The 22,213-nt window shown below is 38.0% G+C and overlaps 1 protein-coding gene across 1 annotated transcript; it reads right to left on the bottom strand.

The window, feature by feature from the left end:
* Positions 1-19,415: 19,415 nt before the first annotated feature.
* SLITRK1 (SLIT and NTRK like family member 1) lies at positions 19,416-21,506 on the bottom strand (the record flags this gene model as incomplete). Its single annotated transcript, XM_079779332.1, has 1 exon — positions 19,416-21,506. The coding sequence occupies one exon, from the start codon at positions 21,504-21,506 to the stop codon at positions 19,416-19,418; it is 2,091 nt and encodes a 696-aa protein (XP_079635458.1).
* Between the last annotated feature and the right edge of the window lie 707 nt (positions 21,507-22,213).

The raw sequence follows: 22,213 nt of genomic DNA, 5'->3' as shown, positions 1-22,213 counted from the left end.
TTAGCCTATGAACATATCCCTTCTCTATATATTGACACCCTACTCTGCTCCTTGGTAATAACCGAAGACTCCATAAACAAATTGGTAGCTTAGAAGCTATGTATTACTCAGGCATTTTTCTTTCCTAGCACATTAATATTGATAATATACAGTGATGATAGATAGATAGATAGATAGATAGATAGATAGATAGATAGATGATAGATAGATAGATAGATAGATAGATAGATAGATAGATAGATAGATAGAGATAGAAAAGCAGAAGGATTGCTACTTAATGCTTCATGTGTAATTGAATGTAGTACAAAATGCTTCTAGTCCCCTGATATCCATTTTACTTTTTCTCCATAATAATAAAATGTTTGGTGAGCAATGGCCACTCAGAATAAAAAACACTTTTCACAGTCTTCTTTGCATTTAGGCATCCTATCTAATACAGAGGAAATATGCTAATTGACCATCACACCCTCACAAAGATGACAGCGCCCACAGCCACAAGATGGAGGCGCCCAGTCCCCTCAGACCTGTCAGGGTGGCAGGCATGCAGCACAGTGGCCCCAGGCAGGTCTGGCCACTCCACGTGCTTGCCTCCGGAGTCCCCTAGTCCCCTCAGCCCCCCAGCCACCCATGGCCAGCCCGAGGCGCAGGCAAGCCTCAGATGGTGGCTGCCCAGCCTACTCCCAAGGTGCAGGCAAGCCTCGGATGGCGGCTGCCCTGCCACCCAGGGCTGCCCGAGACTCAGGTAACCAGGGCCAGCTGAGGCTTGCGCTGCCGGCAATGGCAGCAGCAGTGGTGTGATGAGGGCGACACCTTCACCTGATCGCCGGGTCGCCTCCTGCTCCTGAGGGCTCCTGGACTGTGAGAGGGGGCAGGCCTGGCTGAGGGACGCCCCCTCCAGTGCATGGATTTTCATGCACTGGGCCTCTAGTGTTAATATAATATAGAATCCTATGGCAGTCTCTGGTAACCTTACCTAAATGGCAACACTCGCTTTCCCCAACACCTTGGTCAATTTCTCTGCTGCCTAGAAAGTTGAACCAAAACTGCAAGGATTATAGCCCTGGGATGACAGAGAATTAGACAGAATCTGGCTCCCTATAGTTTTGGTAGAATGGAATTGACATCCTAGCCTAAGCTCCCATTTTTTCCAGACTAATCTGAGAGCAATAAATAATTTCATTATTGCTTAGACAATTATTTTAGGATGTCCTGTTATTTGCAGCTGAACCTAATTCTAATGAATACATCAGCTTTTGGCTATTTTTGAAAGACTAGAAAATCTGGCAATTCTATGCCACGTTTCCCCATGGCAACGACTGGCTGGAGCAGACAGCTTTAGTGACAAAGATTCTCTATTGTTTCCCACTTTGTGCTTGTTTCTTTAACAATTTATTTTATTTGCATTTGAATATCAAAACCACTGAAGCACAAGATACAATCCAAATTCCTTAACATTCCAGATTTGTGATGATTTTGTACCTAATCATATTCTGGAATCTTCTTTTTTTTCCTATTATTTTATTCTCCCCCGAAACAAAATCTTTGTATTTCCCTAGTTACACCAGTCACTTTCTAACCTTCTTTCTTGGTTTACGAATTATCAGCTGCTGCCTAGAAAGACCCTATATGCTCCTCATGGCAAACCGCACACTTGCTAAGGTGGCCTGTGATGATCAGCCTTCGATGTTCCTTCTTACAGGAAACCTTGCCATCCCACCAGGTTGCGTTACAAGTCCCTCCTCCACACTTGCAATTCCCTAAACACATTCATTACTATCTTATTTTAAAATAAATTTCTGCTAAAGTATCTACTAACCAACAATATTCTAAATAAAAATGCTTAAGAAAAATGTGGGATGTTATTTTTCAAATGCAGGTTACCAGAACTTCAGAGATTGTGAATCCATAGGTTGAAGACAGTGCCCAGGGATCTGCACTTGAAACAAGCACCTCTGCTGGTTTTCACACAGGTAACAGGACAACCACGTTTGGTAGGAATGCCTTTAGAATGTGTGAGGTCCCTGATAGCCTGGGCTGTCTTCTTTATCATTTTGTACCCAACACCTAGCACACTGCCTTTTGCTCAATAAATGCTTGTTAAACACAAGAATCTTTCAGCCCTTGGGAGAAGCAGGAATCCTTGCAGGTCATGAGGTCATTTTAATAAAACGCAGCTAAAGTATATAAAGCTGTAAGGCATCATCTCATACCTTGGCTCAGTCTGGCAAATGATCAGTATAGAAGTTGGTTAGCATCATTTAAACTTTAAAAAATGTGTGTGTGTTTAGTACTTTGAATTTCCAACTTTTGTACACAGAGTTCTATCTAAGCAGTAGTGCAGATGTATTTATTTACTTGGAGATAGTACTTATTTGCTCATAATTCAAGTTAAATATCTATGAATATGTGTGAGTTGTCAGTATAGCACTCTGTAAGTGCTGGCCGCTAAATAATTCTTTTGACTAACCATATATACTATTTTCAAAGTAATGTGTATGTTTCATTTTGCTTTGGCTTGCCAAATGTAAAACTATTGTTTTTCAGTTAGTAATGAAACATGTTCTAACTTGACAGGGATTTAAAATGACTAATAAAAAGTAAATGGCTATCTTAACATTCCTGATTTCAGATGCCTCATCATCTTAGATGTTCTTCTCACTGTTCTAATTTATTACAATCATATAGAAAATTGTCTGTCTCAGATTTGGGAGTATTAAAGAATATTTTTAAAATTAAATTTAAACAAGTACATATAATTATTCACTACAGGCATACCTTAAATGAAATAAAAGTGTAAGATAAATTCATATCTATTAATAAAAATTTTTCAGTTCATGTGGGAAATGCTTAGTTTTTCTATTTTTGATATGTGGCTAATTTTTAAAAATCTATCAAACGTTATTATTTGTTCCTAGATAATCAGCTTGAGTTGAGACCCAGACCTACAGTTACAGTACATACTGCTGAGTGGGAGCAGAGTTTGCCACCCAAAATGCCTCTTTGGATTATTGATTATTTTAAACTGGTTATGGCTAATAAATAAAAGAGGAAAAGCTTTTCCTCCTTACTCCCTAAAATAATTTAGACAGCGGACCTGCTCTGTGATGGGAGCTATCCTCATAGGTAACTGTATTTCAGTTTGAATGAGGTGTGACAGTCAGGGAGGAACCTAGAAAGGCCCCTTTGACCAAAGTCCTCGCTGTGTCACATTGCTAAAAATAGCCCAGCAAAGATTTTTTTTTGTTTTGTTTTGTTTTTACCAAACATTTGCTTTTCCTTGTCCATCTGATTTGCCTTCCTCCCCTTTGAAACCAGGACTCCCTCCTCTTTCTCTTTATTTTAAGATGTCATATAAGCCCTACCTGTCCAATTTGTCCTCAGGCCTCATATTGTTATGAAACCACCATACCATACTGTACATATGTCATTAAATTTTTTATTCTCTCTTGTTAATATGTCTTATGTCATTTCAATTTAACAAACAACCAGAAGAACTAAATGGGGGAAGGGACAATTTTCTCCTCCCCTACATTGCCATTCTGAGGAACAATCATTTTTCACCCATGGATCAAGCTGCTATCTTGATCCATGGGTGAAAACACTTACAACACTTGACATTCACAGGGCCTCGCTGTAACTTTTTTTATTATTTTTGTTCTTCACTTTTTGCCCATGTCTTTGCCAGACTCCAATATACACTCTAAATCACATATGCACTTGGATTTTCATTTTCTTTCTTAATAGACCTTGAAATTTCCTTCTTAATGTCAACAATTAGTCAAACTGAGGGTTCCCATTAACTGTGCAGGTTTCCTGACTAATGTTTCAGGGTGATATATTTTAACCCTTGGCACATTTTTAGAGTACCATAGTAAGATTCTTCAATTTGGCACTGTGGTCTCTTAAACAATAATATTTCATTCTCTGAGCTGGTTTTCAATATAAGACAGCTATATTAGAAATTGTTTACCTCTTCACACAAATTTAGAGTATGATTTTAGTATTGGCTTAAAATAATTGTAATTTATTATACTATTACTCTTATTATGATAAAATATATAAAGCCGTATTCTGAAAAAAAAATATCTCTAGTCTTCCAGTTAATTGTAAACAATAGATAATCATGAAAATGCATAAGAAATATTTTTCAAGCTATTTTATAATTCCAAAATATAATACAAAACTAATTCATCCTTAATATAAGTGAAGCACAGATCAAACAGTTTACTGGCTACACTAAATCAAAAGAACAAATAATCTTTGAAAATGAGTCACACATTCATTAATACACACACAAAAAAAAAATCTAACAGTTAAGTATTTATGCCATAATTTTAGGCTGCTGAAATCATGCGATTCATACTCATCTGTAGTCCCATAGAATCAAATAGCCCAATTAACAAAATGTCTTCATGCATCTAAGTAACAGAGATCCATTTTGCCTCTTCATAATCAGTAGATTAATAGTCTTAAGCCTTCCTTAGTTCAACTATGGTCCCCTGTCATTTTTACCCTGCCCCCAGAACATACATATGGAAAGCAAAATTTATCTCTGCAGCAGCACTCAATTGCACAGCCAGGGTCAAAATTATATTTAATTTTGTCTCAAGTAGTGTCAGTCTTATTATATCACAGGAGTGGAAAGAAGCACTGTGTTCACAACACAGAAACAATAGAGGTCTATTATTTGTTTCCTATCAAATCATTTTATCCCTAGAAAATACATTAGGGAATTTCTTTACCTCTTTTCCAGTAGAGTAATGAGCAAATAGTGGGTGAATTTCTCTCTCAAATGTGACTTTGTTTCTTTTTTTTTCCAAAACATTTATGGGTTAGGTAGAAGTTATTTTTCAGTAAATCAAGGGGTTTTTGATGTCACTACATATGGGTTAAATAATTTAGCAAAAATAGCAGATATTCTTGTTACATATTTGCTTGAAATTTTAAGAAAATTGTGAATCACAGAGGTTGTTTGTTTTGTTTTGTTTTCTGTCTAATAAGGAAATAATTCAGTACAGTGGTCATGGAAAATATACACCCAATCTTAGCTTTAGTTGCTGATGTGAATTCATCAAAATGTATTAAGGCTATGTTTAAAGCATAAAGATATATCTTTTTACAAATGTCCCTTCAATCAACAAGCATTAATTATCTATTATTCTCCAAATAAGGAAGAAAAAAGATACATAAGACATGAGCCCTGCTTAGAAAGAACTTAAAGCAACAATAGAAGCTAAAGTTGCATTTTTTCTACCAGTGAGTAATATCTATGTATTCCTATGTTAACATAGGTATACATTATTTTGACTTTTTTTTTTAATTGATTTTAGGGAAAGAGGAAGAGAGAGAGAGAAAGAGAAACATGGATGTGAGAGCAAAACATAGATTGGCTGCCTCCTGCACGCCCCCTACCAGGGATGGAGCCACAACCTGGACATGTTCTCTGACTGGGAATTGAACCGGCAACCTTTCTGTGTACAGTACAATTCCCAACCAAATGAGTCACACCAGCCAGGGCAGGTATAAATTATTTTGAAAGAAGGTGGGAAGTGGAATCCTTCAACAAGTAGAATTTGCTTACTGATTTTACAAAAGAGTAGCAAATAAGAACAAACTGACCTTTTGTTTCATTAAGTATGGCTCTAAATGGTAAGTTCAGATGGAAAATCAATCAGCATTTTAATACACCAAATTAGAGGAAATAAACTTGCTTTATAAAGTTGGGTAAGAAAGTCACCCAGTTACATACTTAAGGAGCTGCATACTAATTACTTATAGACTCTTAGTTTTTTATTAGTAATATTTTATTTGTAAGGTTTATGGAGTCTATACAGGAAAAAAACAATCCATCAAATAGAAGTGGGATTGGGGTGACTTTGAATTGTACACAGTTTTAAAATAAACTCTATTGTGACCAATTAATCTTATTCCCATGAAATTGGGCTATATGGGTAGATACTTCAAAAATAGATTAATAGAGAAAATTTGTTTGATGGAGTGTTCCATTTTCCTGAAATGGGAGCTATTTTGATCTACTAGGTCATGAAGTAATAACCTATCCTGTGCTTCAACAGATGGCACAATTGAAGGAAGGCCAAGCTCTTTGTTGTAAATGACACACAACTGGACTTAGATGAGCCTGAAAGCCACAGGAAATAGATGCAATGACTTCTCTTTTTGTTTTACTATTAGTATTATTATGTCTCTGAATGATTAGTTTCCATTCAGAAGTAATTGGCTCTAAGCCTATTATTATGGACCACCATGAATTCAGTTTTCTAAGATGGGAACTTGGTCTTGTTTTGCCCCCCTTCCTATATTAGATACATCAGGCATTTATCTGTTCTGCCCTGCAAGTTTCTAAATAAGTGTTTTGGAAAAACAAACACAGATATACAAAGTCTGGTGAGTTATAGGAAGGTAGTGGCTTTTGAAATCAATAACAGTGGGAAAACATTATATACTAGAGGCCCAGTGCACAAATTCATGCACCAGTGGGGTCCCTTGGCCTCACCTGTGTGATCGGGCCAAAACCAGCTCTCTGACATCCCCCAAGGGGTCCCGGATTGGGAGAGGGTGCAGGCCAGGCCAAAGGACCCCACCAGTGCACAATCAGGGCCAGGGGGAGACACAGGAGGTTGGCCAGCCAGGAAAGGACCATGGGAGGGCTCCAGGACGTATCTTACCCATCTAGCTCAGACCCCAGCAGCAAGCTAACTTACCGGTCAGAGCATCTGCCCCCTGGTCGTCAGTACATGTCATAGCAAGCGGTTGAGCGGCCTTAGCATATCATTAGCATATTAGACTTTAATTGGTTGAATGGCCAACCAATTGACCGGGCACTTAGCATATTAGGCTTTTATTATATAGGATTACACTTTAATTGGTTGAACTGCCAACTAAATGACTGGACTTAGCATATTAGGCTTTTATAATATAGGATCATACATTTCTCTCAAAGATTCAGAGTATTTCCTAAAATCAGTTAAGTCCTATATTAAGGACTGTTATGTTGTTTCATGCTGTGTTTCTTCAATTTTCAAATCAAGAAATCATTTTTGTATGCTACAGTTTTATATGTCTTGGGCCTTTGAATAATGGACTACAGTTCCATAAATAGCAATGTCAAGAAACAGTATGTTGGAAGCAGTTTGTGGGAGGAAAGCATGTTTCCTATCCTGAGCAAATAAATGTATTCTGACATGGAAGCCTGCTTCACTTTTGGCATTGGAAGGCAAAATGAATTGCCTTCCGGAATGATATCATTATTATTAGTGTTCTCACCATAGCAACACTATTATATTACAGATCCATTTATAGATAGGTGCTATGCCAAGCAAAAAAGAACTATGGTCCCTGGTATACAACTAATATGGAGTCTTCAAAGGCAAATATAATAGTTGCTCCAATTCTATAATTGATTTTGGTGGAGAATTTGCCTACTTTAGGCAGTAGTCTGAATTCCCTTTCCAATTCTATTGGATATCCTGAAACCAGCAAAAAAGACAAAATGCCCCTTTCTCATTTTCTGAGATGATGGAGAAGCAATCCTTCTGATTTCTGCATTTAAAAAAATTACATGTGTAATTTGAAGCACTAAGAAACATTACTCCTGCCAAACATCTCTTTGACATGCTAGCATTAAAAATGATTTGGTAACCACACTGCTATTAAAATGTTTTTAAAAATGTTTTTATTGCAGAGAGAGGAGGCATTTTCTTAAGAGATTTGATAGTATACCTGCTTGAGATGCCTGTTCCAAATTTCTGGAGAGAGAGAGAGAGATAGAAACATTAATGATGAGAGAGAATCATCAATCAGTTGGGGATTAAACCTGAACCTGGGCATGTGTCCTGACCTGGAATCAAACCATGATCTCCTGGTCCATGGGTGGACGCTCAACCACTAAGTGACACCTGCCTGGCTTAAAATTGTTTGTATATCCCATCTCTTGCAAAAAAATGTATTAAACCATTTTGTCATTTCTTGGTGCTATTTACATGTGTTCTTTTTTTCCCACTTCTCTTCTGTAGATTAGCAAAAGGCAGCTAAAAAGTGAAGATTTAAATGAAACTTGGAAAGTGGAGGCACAAAAGGAAGAAAAATGAAATTTTAGTGTCTCTCTGATCCGACTTTGCATGTTGGCTCTGCCACTGAGCAGTGCACTGGGAGTTGCATTCTAATCCTCAGATTTTTGTAAAATAGTGATGTAAATAAATGACCTACCATATATAATTGCTCTGAGTATTATGTAAAATTATTTATGCAATAGGGAACCACGAATCATAGCTAGTGCTTTCTGAAAGTTCACAATGTATCAAAACCTTTTTAACACATTTAATATTCAGGACATTGCTATAAGGTAGGCACTATCATTGTCATTTGCATTTTACAAGTGAGAAAATGAAGGAGCTTAAAAGGTTAATAACTTTATCAAGTTCACACAACTAGCAGGAGCTAGAAGTAGAATTGATACAGTCTAATTCTAGAGATGGGACTCTTAACCACTCCAGTAATTCTTGATCAAACATCATTAGTTTATTGTCAGTTCTCTTCAATCACTATTTTACCCATGGCCTACTTTATACATATTTTTATATAATTATATTCTGATACAATCCCTGGCATACAATATCTGTAAACTGAATGCAAAAATTTAGACAACTATCCTCTATAATTTTAAAAATTCTATATAATTTGGATAAAGCAAAATATTTTGTGATATTTTAATGAATATATAATAAACATATTATTTGCGCTTTATTAGAGGAATTTAATCTAGTTTAGGGAAGGGCAAACTACCTCCCATAGGCCAGATAAATCCTGCTGCCAGTTTTTATGTTGCCTGTGGACTAAGAATAGTTTTTATATTTTCAAATGCTTGAAAAGAAATAAAGAAAAAATATTTGGTGACATATTAAAATTATATCATATTCAAATTTCAGTGTCTATAAAATTTTAAATTTTATCAATAGAAATTTATTTTCTCTCTTGTTTTATACATGTGATCTACATAATATATATGTGCATATCTACATATTACCCTAGATTTTCCATCTTAGTACACAAAGTAAAAAATCCTATCTAATAAAGAGGAAATATGCTAATTGACCCTCACACCGTCGCAAAGATGGCGGTGCCCAAGCCAATAAGGAGGGAATATGCTAATTGACTGTCCCACCCTCAAAGATGGCGGCACCCACAGCCAATAAGGAGGAAATATGCTAATTGACCCTCACACCATCACAAAATGACAACACCCACAGCCAATACGGAGGAAATATGCCAATTGATTGTCATGCCCTCAAAGATGGCAGCGCTCACAGCCACAAGATGGCGGCACCCAGTCCCCTCAGCCCACTGGGGTGGCAGGTGCATGGCAAGGACACTCCACACACCTACCTCCGGAGTCCCTCAATCCCCTCAGTCCCCCAGCTGCCCAGGGCTGGTCCAAGATGCTGGCAAGCCTCAGATGGCAGCTGCCCAGCTGCCCAGGGCCGGCCCGAGGCACAGGCAAGTCTCAGATGGCAGCTGCCAAGGCACCCAGGTCCAGCCCAAGGTGCAGGCAAGCCTCAAATGGCGGCTGCCCAGCCGCCCAGGGTTGCCCGAGGCTCAGGTAACCAGGGCTGGCCGAGGCTTGCGCTGCTGGCAGTGGCAGCAGCAGAGGTGTGATGGGGCATCTCCTTCCCCTGATTGCCGGTCATCTCCTGCTCCTGAGGGCTCCCGGACTGTGAGAGGGGGCAGGCCAGGCTGAAGGTCACCCCCTCCAGTGCATGAATTTTCATGCACCGGGCCTCTAGTGTGTATTATAACAGAGGAAAAGTTTCCTGACCACTTGATTCTATCTAGTTCAACAGTATCATCATAGGTATGAAAATTGGGACTCACCAGCACTAAGAGCCTTACCTAGGATCAGAGCTAGAGAAGAACCCAGTCAGAATTTAAGGCCGACTGACCACAGGCTCAATGTTTTGGACCCCATTTATGATTCCAAAGACTGAACTCAGTATCACCATGAGGCTGTGCTGTGAGGCACTAATAGAGCTCTCTGTGGCTTTTAATTTTCCTTTTAAAAATAAACTGAGTATTTACAACAGGGCATTATACATATACAGAAAGAATGAAGCCACTCAGAGCTTATGAAAAGGTAAGACTATCCTTGTACAATGTCCAAAATGAATATTTGAATTTCAGCAGGACTAAAATAAAATGAAAAGTAATCACAATTTACTTAGAAGATTAACTTCAATTACACTTGCATTGTTAGGGATTAGAGACTGTGATGGTGAGCTGAATGATGTGGATAAAATGGTTGGTTATATGAAGAAAACATGGAATCTTTGTTATTGTGCTGTCTACACAAAGGTTGGACTAAATACCACATGTGGCCTAGTTTTTTTGAGATTACCAGATCACAGAGTTGCCTACAAGCCAGGGTAAAATAAAAGCTCCCAAAAAAGCGCCACCTTTGAATAACTACCAAATAAAAATCACCTGATTCTCATTCTTGTCTTACTGATTCCTAAAGTTAATCTTTCTTTGCCAGAAATCTTTCTACTTGTCTAAAAAATAAAGTTAAGTGTCTTTTGTCACTGGTAATGAATATGACTATTTCCCTCTCATTCAGAAATATTCTTACTAAAGCAAAAAACTTAAGCATTTCAATTTTAAGTTTACATTTGCACCTTTCTGTCACAAGCTCCTTTTATTATCTTTTTCCACACGGTTATTGTCTATTTCCAATTGATTTGTAACAATAAATATTTTGCTAGATTTTACACAGTTTTCTGGTTTGGGGGGAAATGTATACATATTACACATGTTTCATACCTTTCCTATAGGATTTCTTTCTAAAATCCAGTTTATATTCAATTGTCAATAAGTCTGCCCTGAAGGTAGAGTGTACCAGTAAAATGCAACTTCAGGCATAGTTTTTAATTCTATAAAAATGGAGCCATCAATAAAAGACTAATGATGAACTCCAAGTCTATATATTCCTCCCTAGACTCTCTCTGACCTCCATATTTCCATGTCCAACAGCCCACCCAGAATATGTATACAGGCATCTCAAAGTTAACATGCTCAAACTTTAACCAGAACCTAAAACCTGCTTCCTCTAGCCTTTCCTTCTGTACACACACACACACTCACACACACACTTACATGCAACTATGTATCCTTTCCTTCACTCAATACAGAGTTTTTTTGGACACTAAACACTTACATTTACCATCCAGCCTCCTTCTGTCCGCTGCTACCACTACTGCCCAAGACACCATCATGTCCTTCCCAAACTTTGCCCCCTATAATTGACTTCCAAAATTGAGTCAAAATAACTATTTAAATATACTATTTGGATCATATCACTTTGCTGCATAAAACTCTGTTATACTTGAACTAACATCTAAATTCCATGCTATGGCTTATAAGGCATTATCTGGCTATTCTCTTCCTCTTCAACTTCTTCTCTGCCTTTGGTCAAATATCAGCTAGTCTTGCCTTCTTTTTAATCATTTTTTTTTCGTTTCTTTTTTATTGAATGTTAACAAAATAATACAGATTTCAGGTGTACAACTCTGCCACACATTTTCTATACACTGTATTGTGTGTTCACCATCCCAAGTCAAGTCTCTGTCTATCACAATTTCTAATCCTTAAACAGCCATGCACAACTTTTAATCAGGATGTTTTGTCCTTGCTAATTTATTTTCCATGACGCCTCTTTCTCCTAATATTCAAATAATTGTCTCATCATTTTTCACTCAGTTCATGGAATATCTCCTCAGAGAGGACTTCTATGACCACCCTAAATAAGAAATACCATCACCCCCTTCCACTTTATTTTATCCATAGCTCTTCATTATACAAGTTTATTTTAACCATTATTTTTGTTTATTTTTTCTTTAATCCCAGATAGAACGTAAATTTAGATGAGGAGAGATCTAGTCTGTTCTCTTTGGCTTTAGAACCTCTGCATAGATGCTTGGCATATAGTAGCTGATCAATAAATATGTTTACATTGATTACAAAATAAAATTTTCATTATCCCCAGTTTTTGTGTTTTTTTTTCTTTTGTTGTTGTTCTTGTTTTCTGATTTTGGCTTAAGTTGTATCTCCCTAACAATACTATGTTGCCTCCTTGAAATACCTGGAGGTAAGTGGTACATATATCACTGATAATTGTATTACTCTTAAAGAATACAATATAAAGTTTGTAGTAAAAATATTTCTCAATCATTGTCTAATAGCCAACATATCCAGGGACTGAAATTTCTTTTCTTGAAATATGTCATAGTGGTTTAAGATGTTAGGAACTAAACGAAACATATTTATAAAATAGAACAATTCTATTTCCAGTCTGTGTATCTGATTACTCACCAATTGTGTAAATTGAGCTTGCAGGAATGTTAATTTTATAGGCACCCTATTAGCAATCCATGTGAAAAGGCTAAAAAATATAAAAAACTGGCATAGATAGTTTGGGGCTAGCTATAAGTTATGTCATGCTTATGCAAATGTTAAAAAAAGTGCTCTGATCTTTCTTCTTAATTTAATGTTATAAATTTAAGTAAAAGAGTAACATGACATTCCATGTAATTCATTTCTTGGGAATTATTGCTGTTTTCAGCTGTTGGTTTCTTGGCTTCAAGTCTTATCCTCATAATATTATACCGTAAGATGCAATACCCTTCTGGAATACTCTGCTTCTTATGTCTTAATGTCTAACATACAAAATACCATCTGTAACATGAAATCTGACCATTTGGGTGAAAAATACAAATGTCATCCAAAGTTTTGCTGAAAGGTTAAAAAAATGTAACATTTTTTGACTAAAAACAAATTAATAAGGTTAAACTCTCTCATTAAAGTATTGAGACACTGAAAAACATTTAGTCATTCAGGAAATAGGGATAAACCGCATTAAGCTCTTTAGTAATTTCATTCCCTTTAAATTCAACTGATGATGGGTTACATCAAATTAGACTAATTATTTAGGAATTTTGAAATGTTTACTAACATACATTTTCAACTCAATGATGACAAAGCAACAGTCAGCCATTTGTTATATGACACCAAAACAAATCCAGTGCTAAATACATCCAAGTAAATAAAGTTAACTGAACTTACACTGTATCAAATTAGCTACAAATATTACCTAACTGAACAGGAATTAGCAAATAATTATTATGTGACATCATTTAACGTATTATATAGCAAAATTTTAGATATAATAATTTAGTCATGTAGAATTTCTTATAATTATATAAAATAATGACCTGGATTTCAATAAATATAAATGCCTGGATTAAAACAGGTAGATTTTACTGTGGTGTGTAGAAAATGGCATTATTTCAAATTAATTTACTATTTTGTAACCTTGTTATTTTATGGAAGTAGCAAAATGTTCTACGTATGTACACATAATACTATTTAAATCATATTATTATCGCAATAATGAGTATTATTTTCTCATATCATGCAGTTTGAAAATGTTAAAAATATATTGATTTTAAAAAGAAAAGTGCACAATAAATATCACAAAATCTGGTAAGAGTCATTATATTGTACGGTAATAGTGACCCTTTTCTGCTCATCCCCTGTTTGTGAGAGACAGAAAGTGCTTCATTGAAAACACTATGGATTGATCATTTATTATCTATAATTGAAGCATTTCTCATGTTTCACTATGTATTGACTTTTTCTGCAGCTGGACATGTTTCCTTCCTGTAATTTTCTTTCAAGGAAAGAAATGGAGTTAGAGTAAATGGAATAAGGTAATAGAACTGACACAATTCATGGCTTTGCTTACTGCTTTCTGCTTGTTAAACCTTTGTACTTGTGCATCTGGAACAGAATAGTTAGTAATTGAATATTAGGTTTTACTAAACAAGCAATAGCTTTGGGATTATTAGCTTTACAGTAAAATTGAAAAAGTATATATAATAATATATTAATGTTTCAATAATCTATTTTATATATAATATAAACACCTAAATTTCTAGAGACAACTCTTTTGAAATGCTTATGGTATTATATAACATAGTATATTCAGTGTTACTAACTCATATTGGATTTCTCAAATAACTAAAATTGGAAAATTATCATTCACCTGTTAAGATAAAAACTGGTTTGATTGGTTCATTTTAGAATAATTAGTCAGAAAACTCTTACTGACATTAAAATTAGACATTTTCCCTATTTTACAAAAGAAAAATTGAAACCAGTAAAGGATTTAAAGTGCTTCTTTCATTTTACATCACTGTTTTAAAATTTTAAACTATTTGTATAATAGTTAGTAAAAATGATGCGACAACTGCAATTTTCCAAATGGCCAAAAACATCACATACTTAAAAGAAAGAAACACAAAATTATACTGGCAGCCTTTAAAAACTGCCAGTGATATACTATCTTATAATTACAATGATGTATATATCTCATCTTTGCAGGTCATAAAACTTCTTGAGATTAAAACTGCCTTATTTTCTTTTCCTAAGAGAATGTCTATAATATTTTTCATGTAGTAATTGCCAATTGAACATTTATGTTCTAAAGCCTTCAAAATTCTGTGAAATTTTAGATAATTCTTCTCCAGTAAGCTTTGTGCAAAGTTCAAGCAGGAAATATAATTATATTTCAAGTATGTAATGTAATATATATTTAGCAATTAAATGAAAGGAGAAGAGTAATTAATTAGACAAAACTGAGGTCTCAGTCAATAAAGTGAAATTGCCAGGCAATTGAGGCCAAAGGGTTATACTGGGTTTCAGTATCTAAGATGATTTCTTCAGTGGTCCATTTCATTATAAAATTATAGTTGTTAAACACTTAATTTGTTATTATGTTAACTGTCTAACTTTTTCTGAAACCCAACCATATTTCAATAGGCCACAATAAAGTCAATTTTGGTTCAGTTTTCAAAATTGTCTTGGTTGTAATATGTGCTTTCCTAAAGCTATTTAGTGGCCTATCTTTAAGTTTCAATGCCAAGAATGTCTTGCCACATGTCCTGTTTCTTTTAATGATAACAGTTTTGGCAACTTTATAGATAAAAGAAAATGCCATGGGATTATATGAAAGTTATTTATTTTATCCTTTTTTTAATGGATCAAGGCCACATTGAAGCAGATCATATAACAAAAATCTTGAGTATTTATTTACTGAGTCTGTTGATATTATACAGAGTTCATCTTTTAAAAACTAAATATGTTGCATTTGGAATAGACTGCAATAGAGAGAAAATGGACCAAAAGTTAATGCATGCCAAAATTAAATTTTTAGCACATTTTATATTTCCATTTTCTTCAAATAAGCACACAAATAAAAATGGTATTCATAAATAAGCTAGCAAAAAAGCAAAATTGGAAAACACTCTACTTAATATTCTGCAAACACATTGAAAACACACACTTCTGTGTTCACCCTTACAGATTCATCCGTCTCTTTGTGCATACCAAAAAACATTTATTAGTAACCTAGAAAAAGCGATATTGACAAACTGTCCTTGGAATCACCAATATAATTTTAATACTTTCTAAAATGCCTGACAATTCTAATTACATCTTATATAAATACTGTTAAGAAAAAGAATCATGTTATGTTGATGTTAAATAAACTATTCCAGCTTCCTCCTAGGTAAACATGTAAAAATGGGTAAATGATACATTTCTATGGCAACAACTTAAATTTTAAGATATTCTTAGTTACAGCAGCCGTCACAGAATCTACTACTTTCTTTAAAGAATGGAACTAAACAAAATATCTCTTTCTTTTCTCCTTTTCCACCTGGCACAACTACAATCTCTTTTACTTTGATAAATTAAAGGATGATATAGCTGGAAACAAGGTATCTCAACAAAAGCAAATGACAACTACAGTTATGTGAGCATTTTATGTAAAAATAAACAAAAACAAGAAGCTAAACACATCTAAATGATAATTATATGGTGAGACCATATGTATTATGCATCCTTCAAACCACATATAAGCATATATAAAAGTTTATATATGTAACTCTGATCAAGATACTTATCAAAATAAATAAAACACTCTCAAAATAATATATGTTCTTTTATATGTGTCATTGGACATCTTTTCTACATAAATTTTAACAAGTATTATTATATATTAAATATTTGATGACCCTAATATTTTAGAATCAATGTATAGATAATTTAGATGTAATCATATGAATTTTTATAATTCTTAAATTCATATAGCACATTCATCTTTTTTCTTATATGTAAGTCTTCTTACACACTCTTGGAGAACATCTCTTCTAAATGTAGGATGACTATCTTTTGTTACGAGACATACTGGATATATAAAGGGCCACCAATACATACTCAAATAAGAAGACACAACCTAGGTTCTTTATTTGGAATATTATATTTTAAAAAGTCATCAGGTAAATCTGAATGACTAGTCATAGAATGAGGTGTTGAAGTTTAAATCCAGCTCCACTATTTAACAGTTATGAATTGAGTTATTGCTTATTCTTCTTTAGCTTCATTATTCTCATTGGTATAATGGAAATAGCAATATTTTATTAAACTATTTTGTGCTTGGGGTAGTTAAATTAAATCGTTATGTAAACCACTGAGTACCACATGCCTGGTACTCAATGACCACTCAAAGCTTATATTTTAAGAATAATTTTAACCCTTTAATCTTATCTTTAATATTATAATTTTTAAAATTAGTATGAGGAAAGGCTCTTGCCCCAGTGCACCCTGTGAGAAGGTTCTAGTTCTATGAGAAGTTCTAGTTTCATGACTTAGATTAATTATGTATCAGTTTTAAAAATTACTATCATGTCTCACTAGGTATTTTTAGTTAAGTGTCACTTTCCACCAGAGACTTAGAACATCTGCCATCTTTTCTTTGCCTTCTTAAGGTCATACTACTGTCAAATACCTGGCTCTTCCCTTTCCCCAAATTTTCCATCTCAAATAAATCTGTCCATTGCTTACCAGAAACCCAGTTGTACTTCCCATGAAAGAAATTAAGGCCTTCATATGAATAATAAATAAAAAGCAACTTATAATATTTGTAGGTTACAATTTCACCACTATGAAATGTAGTCCACAAACAAAAGAATCAAGAGAGAAAATGATGAATGGCCTTAGGAATAGTCATGGTTTATAATAAAGATTTTATTTAAAAAGCATTAAAATAAATAATACATACTCCAGAACATCACTGTCACTGTTCTGGGAAATTACTTCTCTTTAGAATATGAGTTCTAGAAGGCAAATCTTCTTACAACTGCTCTGGGGGCTTTCATTTGCTCCTTTACAATCTATATAGATATATATTTTTTCTTGATCTGTGGTCTGCAGTCTTTTAACACTTCTCAATGGTGGATATGTGGTGGAATGCAGACCCCATCAACATGTGTAGTTTTGTTTGCTTTTTGTCCCTTAACTGCTGATAAAGCAGACCACTTGGAAATCCCAGAGGAACAAAATTGAGGCCAGAGTTACATTGGCTCATAAAATTCAAATAGTTCAATGCTGTTTTTTTGTTAATTACTGAGTCACAACCAGAAATCCAAATGATGGGATAGAAACACTTCTTTAGGATAATGATTGATTTCCATAAAGATAAGTGTTTTAACAAATTTCAATATGCAGTTGCTGGGGCGGGCAGGGTGGGTGGGCATTAATTAGTTTTACCGTTTTCAGCAGATGTTGAATTCAAAACGCCAGCAGCATCTCAAATGCCAGTCATTAAGGCTGTCTTTCATTGAAGAATGCTGACCAATGAAATCTCCACTCTGTTTAATGAGACCGATCTAGGCAGAGTCAATTAAATCAAATCTTTACTAACATCCTCAGTATATCTGCAGTGTGTGCAGCAGCAGCAGAAAAGCAGCAGGAGGGATTTCCAGTATTAATAAAGGGATTCACTGCCGCATAAGGAAAGGGGAAAAAAGGGAGGGCGCTGTTGGGGGAAGACCTTACTTAATCCACAGGAAAATCTGGAAAAGTCGGGGCGGGGATAGAGGGGGAAGGGACGGGAACTACGTAAAAGGTAAAAGCTAAGTAAGAGGATTAGAGAAAGAGCCTTAAAGCAGCTCTGGAAGGGATCCACCCCCACCCTTCCCCCTCCCCTGTCCCTTCCACCGCAAATCCAGTTTACCAGTTGCAAATATGAAGCTGGAAAAATGTAAGGACCAAGAGTTGAAAACATTTTCACTTTAATACTGAAAAAATATGCCATTATAAAATCCTTGAATAGAATTAGTAAGTTTCACGTGCTTCCTCGGTTCTTTTTCCTACTTTGTAAGTAAGATTTACACCAGCACAGAATTGCTACCATAGGATCGCAGCCTAAGCACTAGAGTGACATTAATTGGTCATGCTTAACTGCCTCAAAATCTTTTCTTTTTTCTTATTTTTAATAATTACACCGATACTATAATAGAAACCATGGGTACTTATTTTACATTCAGATGGAAGGCCTTATTGGAAATGTATAGAAAAATATCCCCCCCCCCCCTTCAAAACAAAAAAGATAAAACCGAAACAAACATCACCATCAAAATAAAAGGACGAACCCAAAACAACCCAGGAAAACAGCCTCTCAACAAAATACATTTTTAACTCATAAAATGGACTGATGACGAATCATGCAAATGTCTTAAATAAAACCTTAACATTTTTTTTTTCCACAGTAAACATACTCTCTGAACTGCCTACCGATCACAAATAATGGCGAAATGGCACTTCTGATTATACTGTACTTGTGTATAGAAAGTTTGATACGATGGGACTTATCAGGGAAGAGGGTGGGTGCTGTGAACTGACGCTCTCTCCAGTCGCCGGGGAGGGCAGCGTCCCTGGAGCGCGTGGATTCCATGCGAGCCATGCAGCACTTTTTGTGTTGGTTTTTTTTTCTCAGAAGTCAAAGTTATTTATTTACAATACATTCATGCCTTCGTGCAACTGCCCATCCCTGCGTCGCCAACAGGGAACGATCACGCCCCCTCCTCGCGGGGCTAATCCACAGGGGAAAAATAGATATCTATCTCTCTATATAGATGTGGGTATGTGTATATATGTATAGGACCACGACAGCCATCCCCCAGCAGTTCCTCCGCAGAGGGCCCGGGCACTGTGGGTCTTTGAGCAGGGCCCCTGCTGGGCTTTGTCTGAAGGGGCTCTCGGCTGGGCTGGCAGCACAGAGCGATTTGGCAGCGCTCGCCCAGCCACAGTCTGCTCTTTGTTTCCAGGAGGGAGCTCAGGACTCAGACCCTCTCCGTGGAGCGAGTTCACAGTTATTTATTTACTTAATGTCCATCAAGCCTCGGGGCGCACTGGACTTGGGTCTGGGCTTCTCTGACCCTTGGGGATGTCGGCCAGGGGAGGGAGCATCGCCTCCCCCATCCCCCGGCTCTACGGGCGTTGGGGTCTTAGTCTGAGAGCGAGTGGGAGCCACAGTCGTACACTCTGTGCGCCCCATCCGCGTTGTAAGGCCCGTTGTGCCAGTAGGAAGAGTCACAGACTGTCTGCAGGGAATTGATTTCGGACGCAGAGGAGTTGGCATCTCTCCTCTTGGACCGCTTGCGATTCCTCAGGATAAACACGAGCATGCCCACCACGGTGAAGGCGGAGGTGACGAACACCAGCAGCAGTCCCGGGACCAGCACGGAGATGGACACCCTGCTGGTGTCCAGGTAGGAGTTGGAGTGCGTCCCGGTCTCCGCCAACCCGGTGCTGTTTTTACTGTGCGGAGTGAGCGTGGGCGAGACCCTCGCGTACAGCTGGGGGCAGATCTCGTCGTTGGAGAGGAGCATGACATCCTTCCGAAAGAAGTTCACCGGCGTCTCGCACTTGAGGTCGCTCATCAGCACTTCGGAACCCAGGCGCTCTGCCCATTGCTTGAAAGGCACGATGGTGCAGGAGCACTCCCACGGGTTCCCGTGCAGGTCGATCTGGATGATGGAAGTTAACTGGTCCAGCACCCCCGCCACCGGGAGGTACATGAAGTAATTGTTGTGCAGGCTGAGCTTCGAGAGCGAGACCCCGGCGAACACGTCCACGGGGAGGGACCTCAGCAAGTTGTTGTTGAGAATGAGGATCCTCAGTTTGGGCATGGCGTGGAAGGTGCCCGGGAGGATGAGCTGGATCGCGTTGTACTCCACGTTCAAGTACTCGAGGTTTTGCAGCCCCGCAAATTTCTCCCGGGACAGTGTGTCCAGGTAGTTGCTATCCATATACAGCCACCGGAGGTCCAAAAGGTTCTTAAAAGTATTGTTTTCTACAGTGGCGATGTTATTGTTGCCCAGGTCCAACAGAATGAGATTCTTGTAATCCACAAAGTGCGACTTGCGGATGCTGTGGATCTTGTTATCTCGCAGGAAAAGCTCCTGCACGTTGGAGAGCTTGGGCTTCAAATCAGCCAAGCTGCTCACGTTCCGGTTGTTGCAGTTCATCTTTAACCCGGACCCCGGGACGTGGTCGCAGCTGCAGCCCCCAGGGCAGGGCAAGCCATTGGCTGGGGGTTTGTTTCGGGCGCTGCCGGTCCCTATCGCTGCCGTGGGTCTGATTTTGATCTGCCAGTTGCCTGGGATCTTTGTACCTCCGTTCGGAGCAGAGCCCGGGGTGGCATGATCCTCTGGCCCATTTGTCTTGAAAGGAGTTGGCAGGGGGCCAGGAGCGAAGGTCTCTTCTTGGGCAGGGGGCGCCGGAAGACTAGAATCCACTCTGTTTTTCAAAGGACACAAGTCCTGTTCGGTGGTTTCATTGAGGTCTTTACCCTGCAGTCTGGTGGGGGCTTCGCAGACCACTCGGCCGATGAGGGCATTTTTGGGAATGTTTTCGAGCCATTCTTTCAGGGAGAGCAGATCGCAGGTGCAGTCCCACGGGTTATCCTCTAGCAGGATCTCAGCAATGCCAGGGATTTGCTCCAAGACCTCCTCATAGGGCAGCGTCTTCAGCCTGTTTCCCCGGAGGTCGAGGTGGGTGATGGGCACGTACTGGAACACGTTGGCAGGTAGGGTGCTGATGAGATTGTCGTTTAAAATGAGCACCTCCAGCTTGTTCAAGTCTTGGAAGGCCCCCGGGTCTATATCCCGTAACAAATTAAAATCAGCCTGGAGGTATTCCAGATCGTCCAGCCCCAGAAAAGTCTGCTTCCGAAAAGACTTGATCTTGTTGTTGTTGATATGCAGCCTTTTCACCAGCTGCAGCCCCAGAAAAGCCCCAGGAACGATCTCATGCAAGCCATTGTTTTCCATGTGCAAACTAACCGCATTATAAAAGTTAGCAAACTCATTAGGGAAAAGTCGAGTGAGGGAATTGCCATGCAGAAATAGATGGTAAAACTGGGAAGTCGGGGCTGTGAAACGCTGCAGACTTGTAAAGCCCTTTTTTTCACAGTCTACGTGGAGGTCCCCTTCTATCTCATTGCAGGAACAGATCTTCTCTTTGCAAACGTCCCCTGTAACGTTTCCAGCGGCAAAACAAAGAGACGTCTCCAGCAACAGAATCCAAAGCAGCATTTTTAAAGCGAGCAATTCATCCCGATCTCATCACAAAGTAACAGCGACCATCCTGCTCGCCACAGACACAATTCAAGTTCATTTAGTGCTCCAATGTCCGAACCCAGGGAAGGAGAAGAAAAGGGTTTGGGGGGGTGGGGGTGGATTCCTTCCTCCCTAACCCCCCCGCACTGCAACAACCCAGGCGCCAGTCAATAATTATACCCACAAACTATCCAGGCACGTAGTGCAAGGCAAGCAAAAAAAAAAAAAAAAAAAAAGAAAAATAACCCCACTCTCCCTAAACCTTTAAAAAAAAAAGAGGTTAAATATATACGTATAAATTAAAAATGCACACTTAACAGAATCCCATCTAGTGGTCTTCCCTAATGAAAGGGAACAATGCTAGCAATTAGAAGCAAGTGCATGTTAGAGAAACAAGCAGAGGGTTTGCAGCGTAGTACAGGCGCACTGCCTGTGCATGGCTGTGCGTCGGACTGACCTTGCCTCTCTGATACAAAGCAGGGTTTTCGGCGGCTTCTGATGGTGAGGCTGCTGGTGGAGTTCTTGCTGTAGCTGTGGGTTGCCGAGAAGTCCCCCCGAGGTGCTGTCCAGTCCCCCCGGTGCTGAAATCACGCTCGACCGAAACACTCACGCTGCTGAACCAATGGCGCTGGAAAATTTCCGCAATCGCTGCGTTTGGTGGCTCTGTCCATCCTTTTCGTTCC

This window comes from Cnephaeus nilssonii (genome assembly GCF_951640355.1).
Source record: "Cnephaeus nilssonii genome assembly, chromosome: 8".
Classification (NCBI taxonomy): domain Eukaryota; kingdom Metazoa; phylum Chordata; class Mammalia; order Chiroptera; family Vespertilionidae; genus Cnephaeus; species Cnephaeus nilssonii.
Note: the sequence above shows the minus strand (reverse complement) of the source record. Positions and strands in the feature narration are given on the sequence as shown.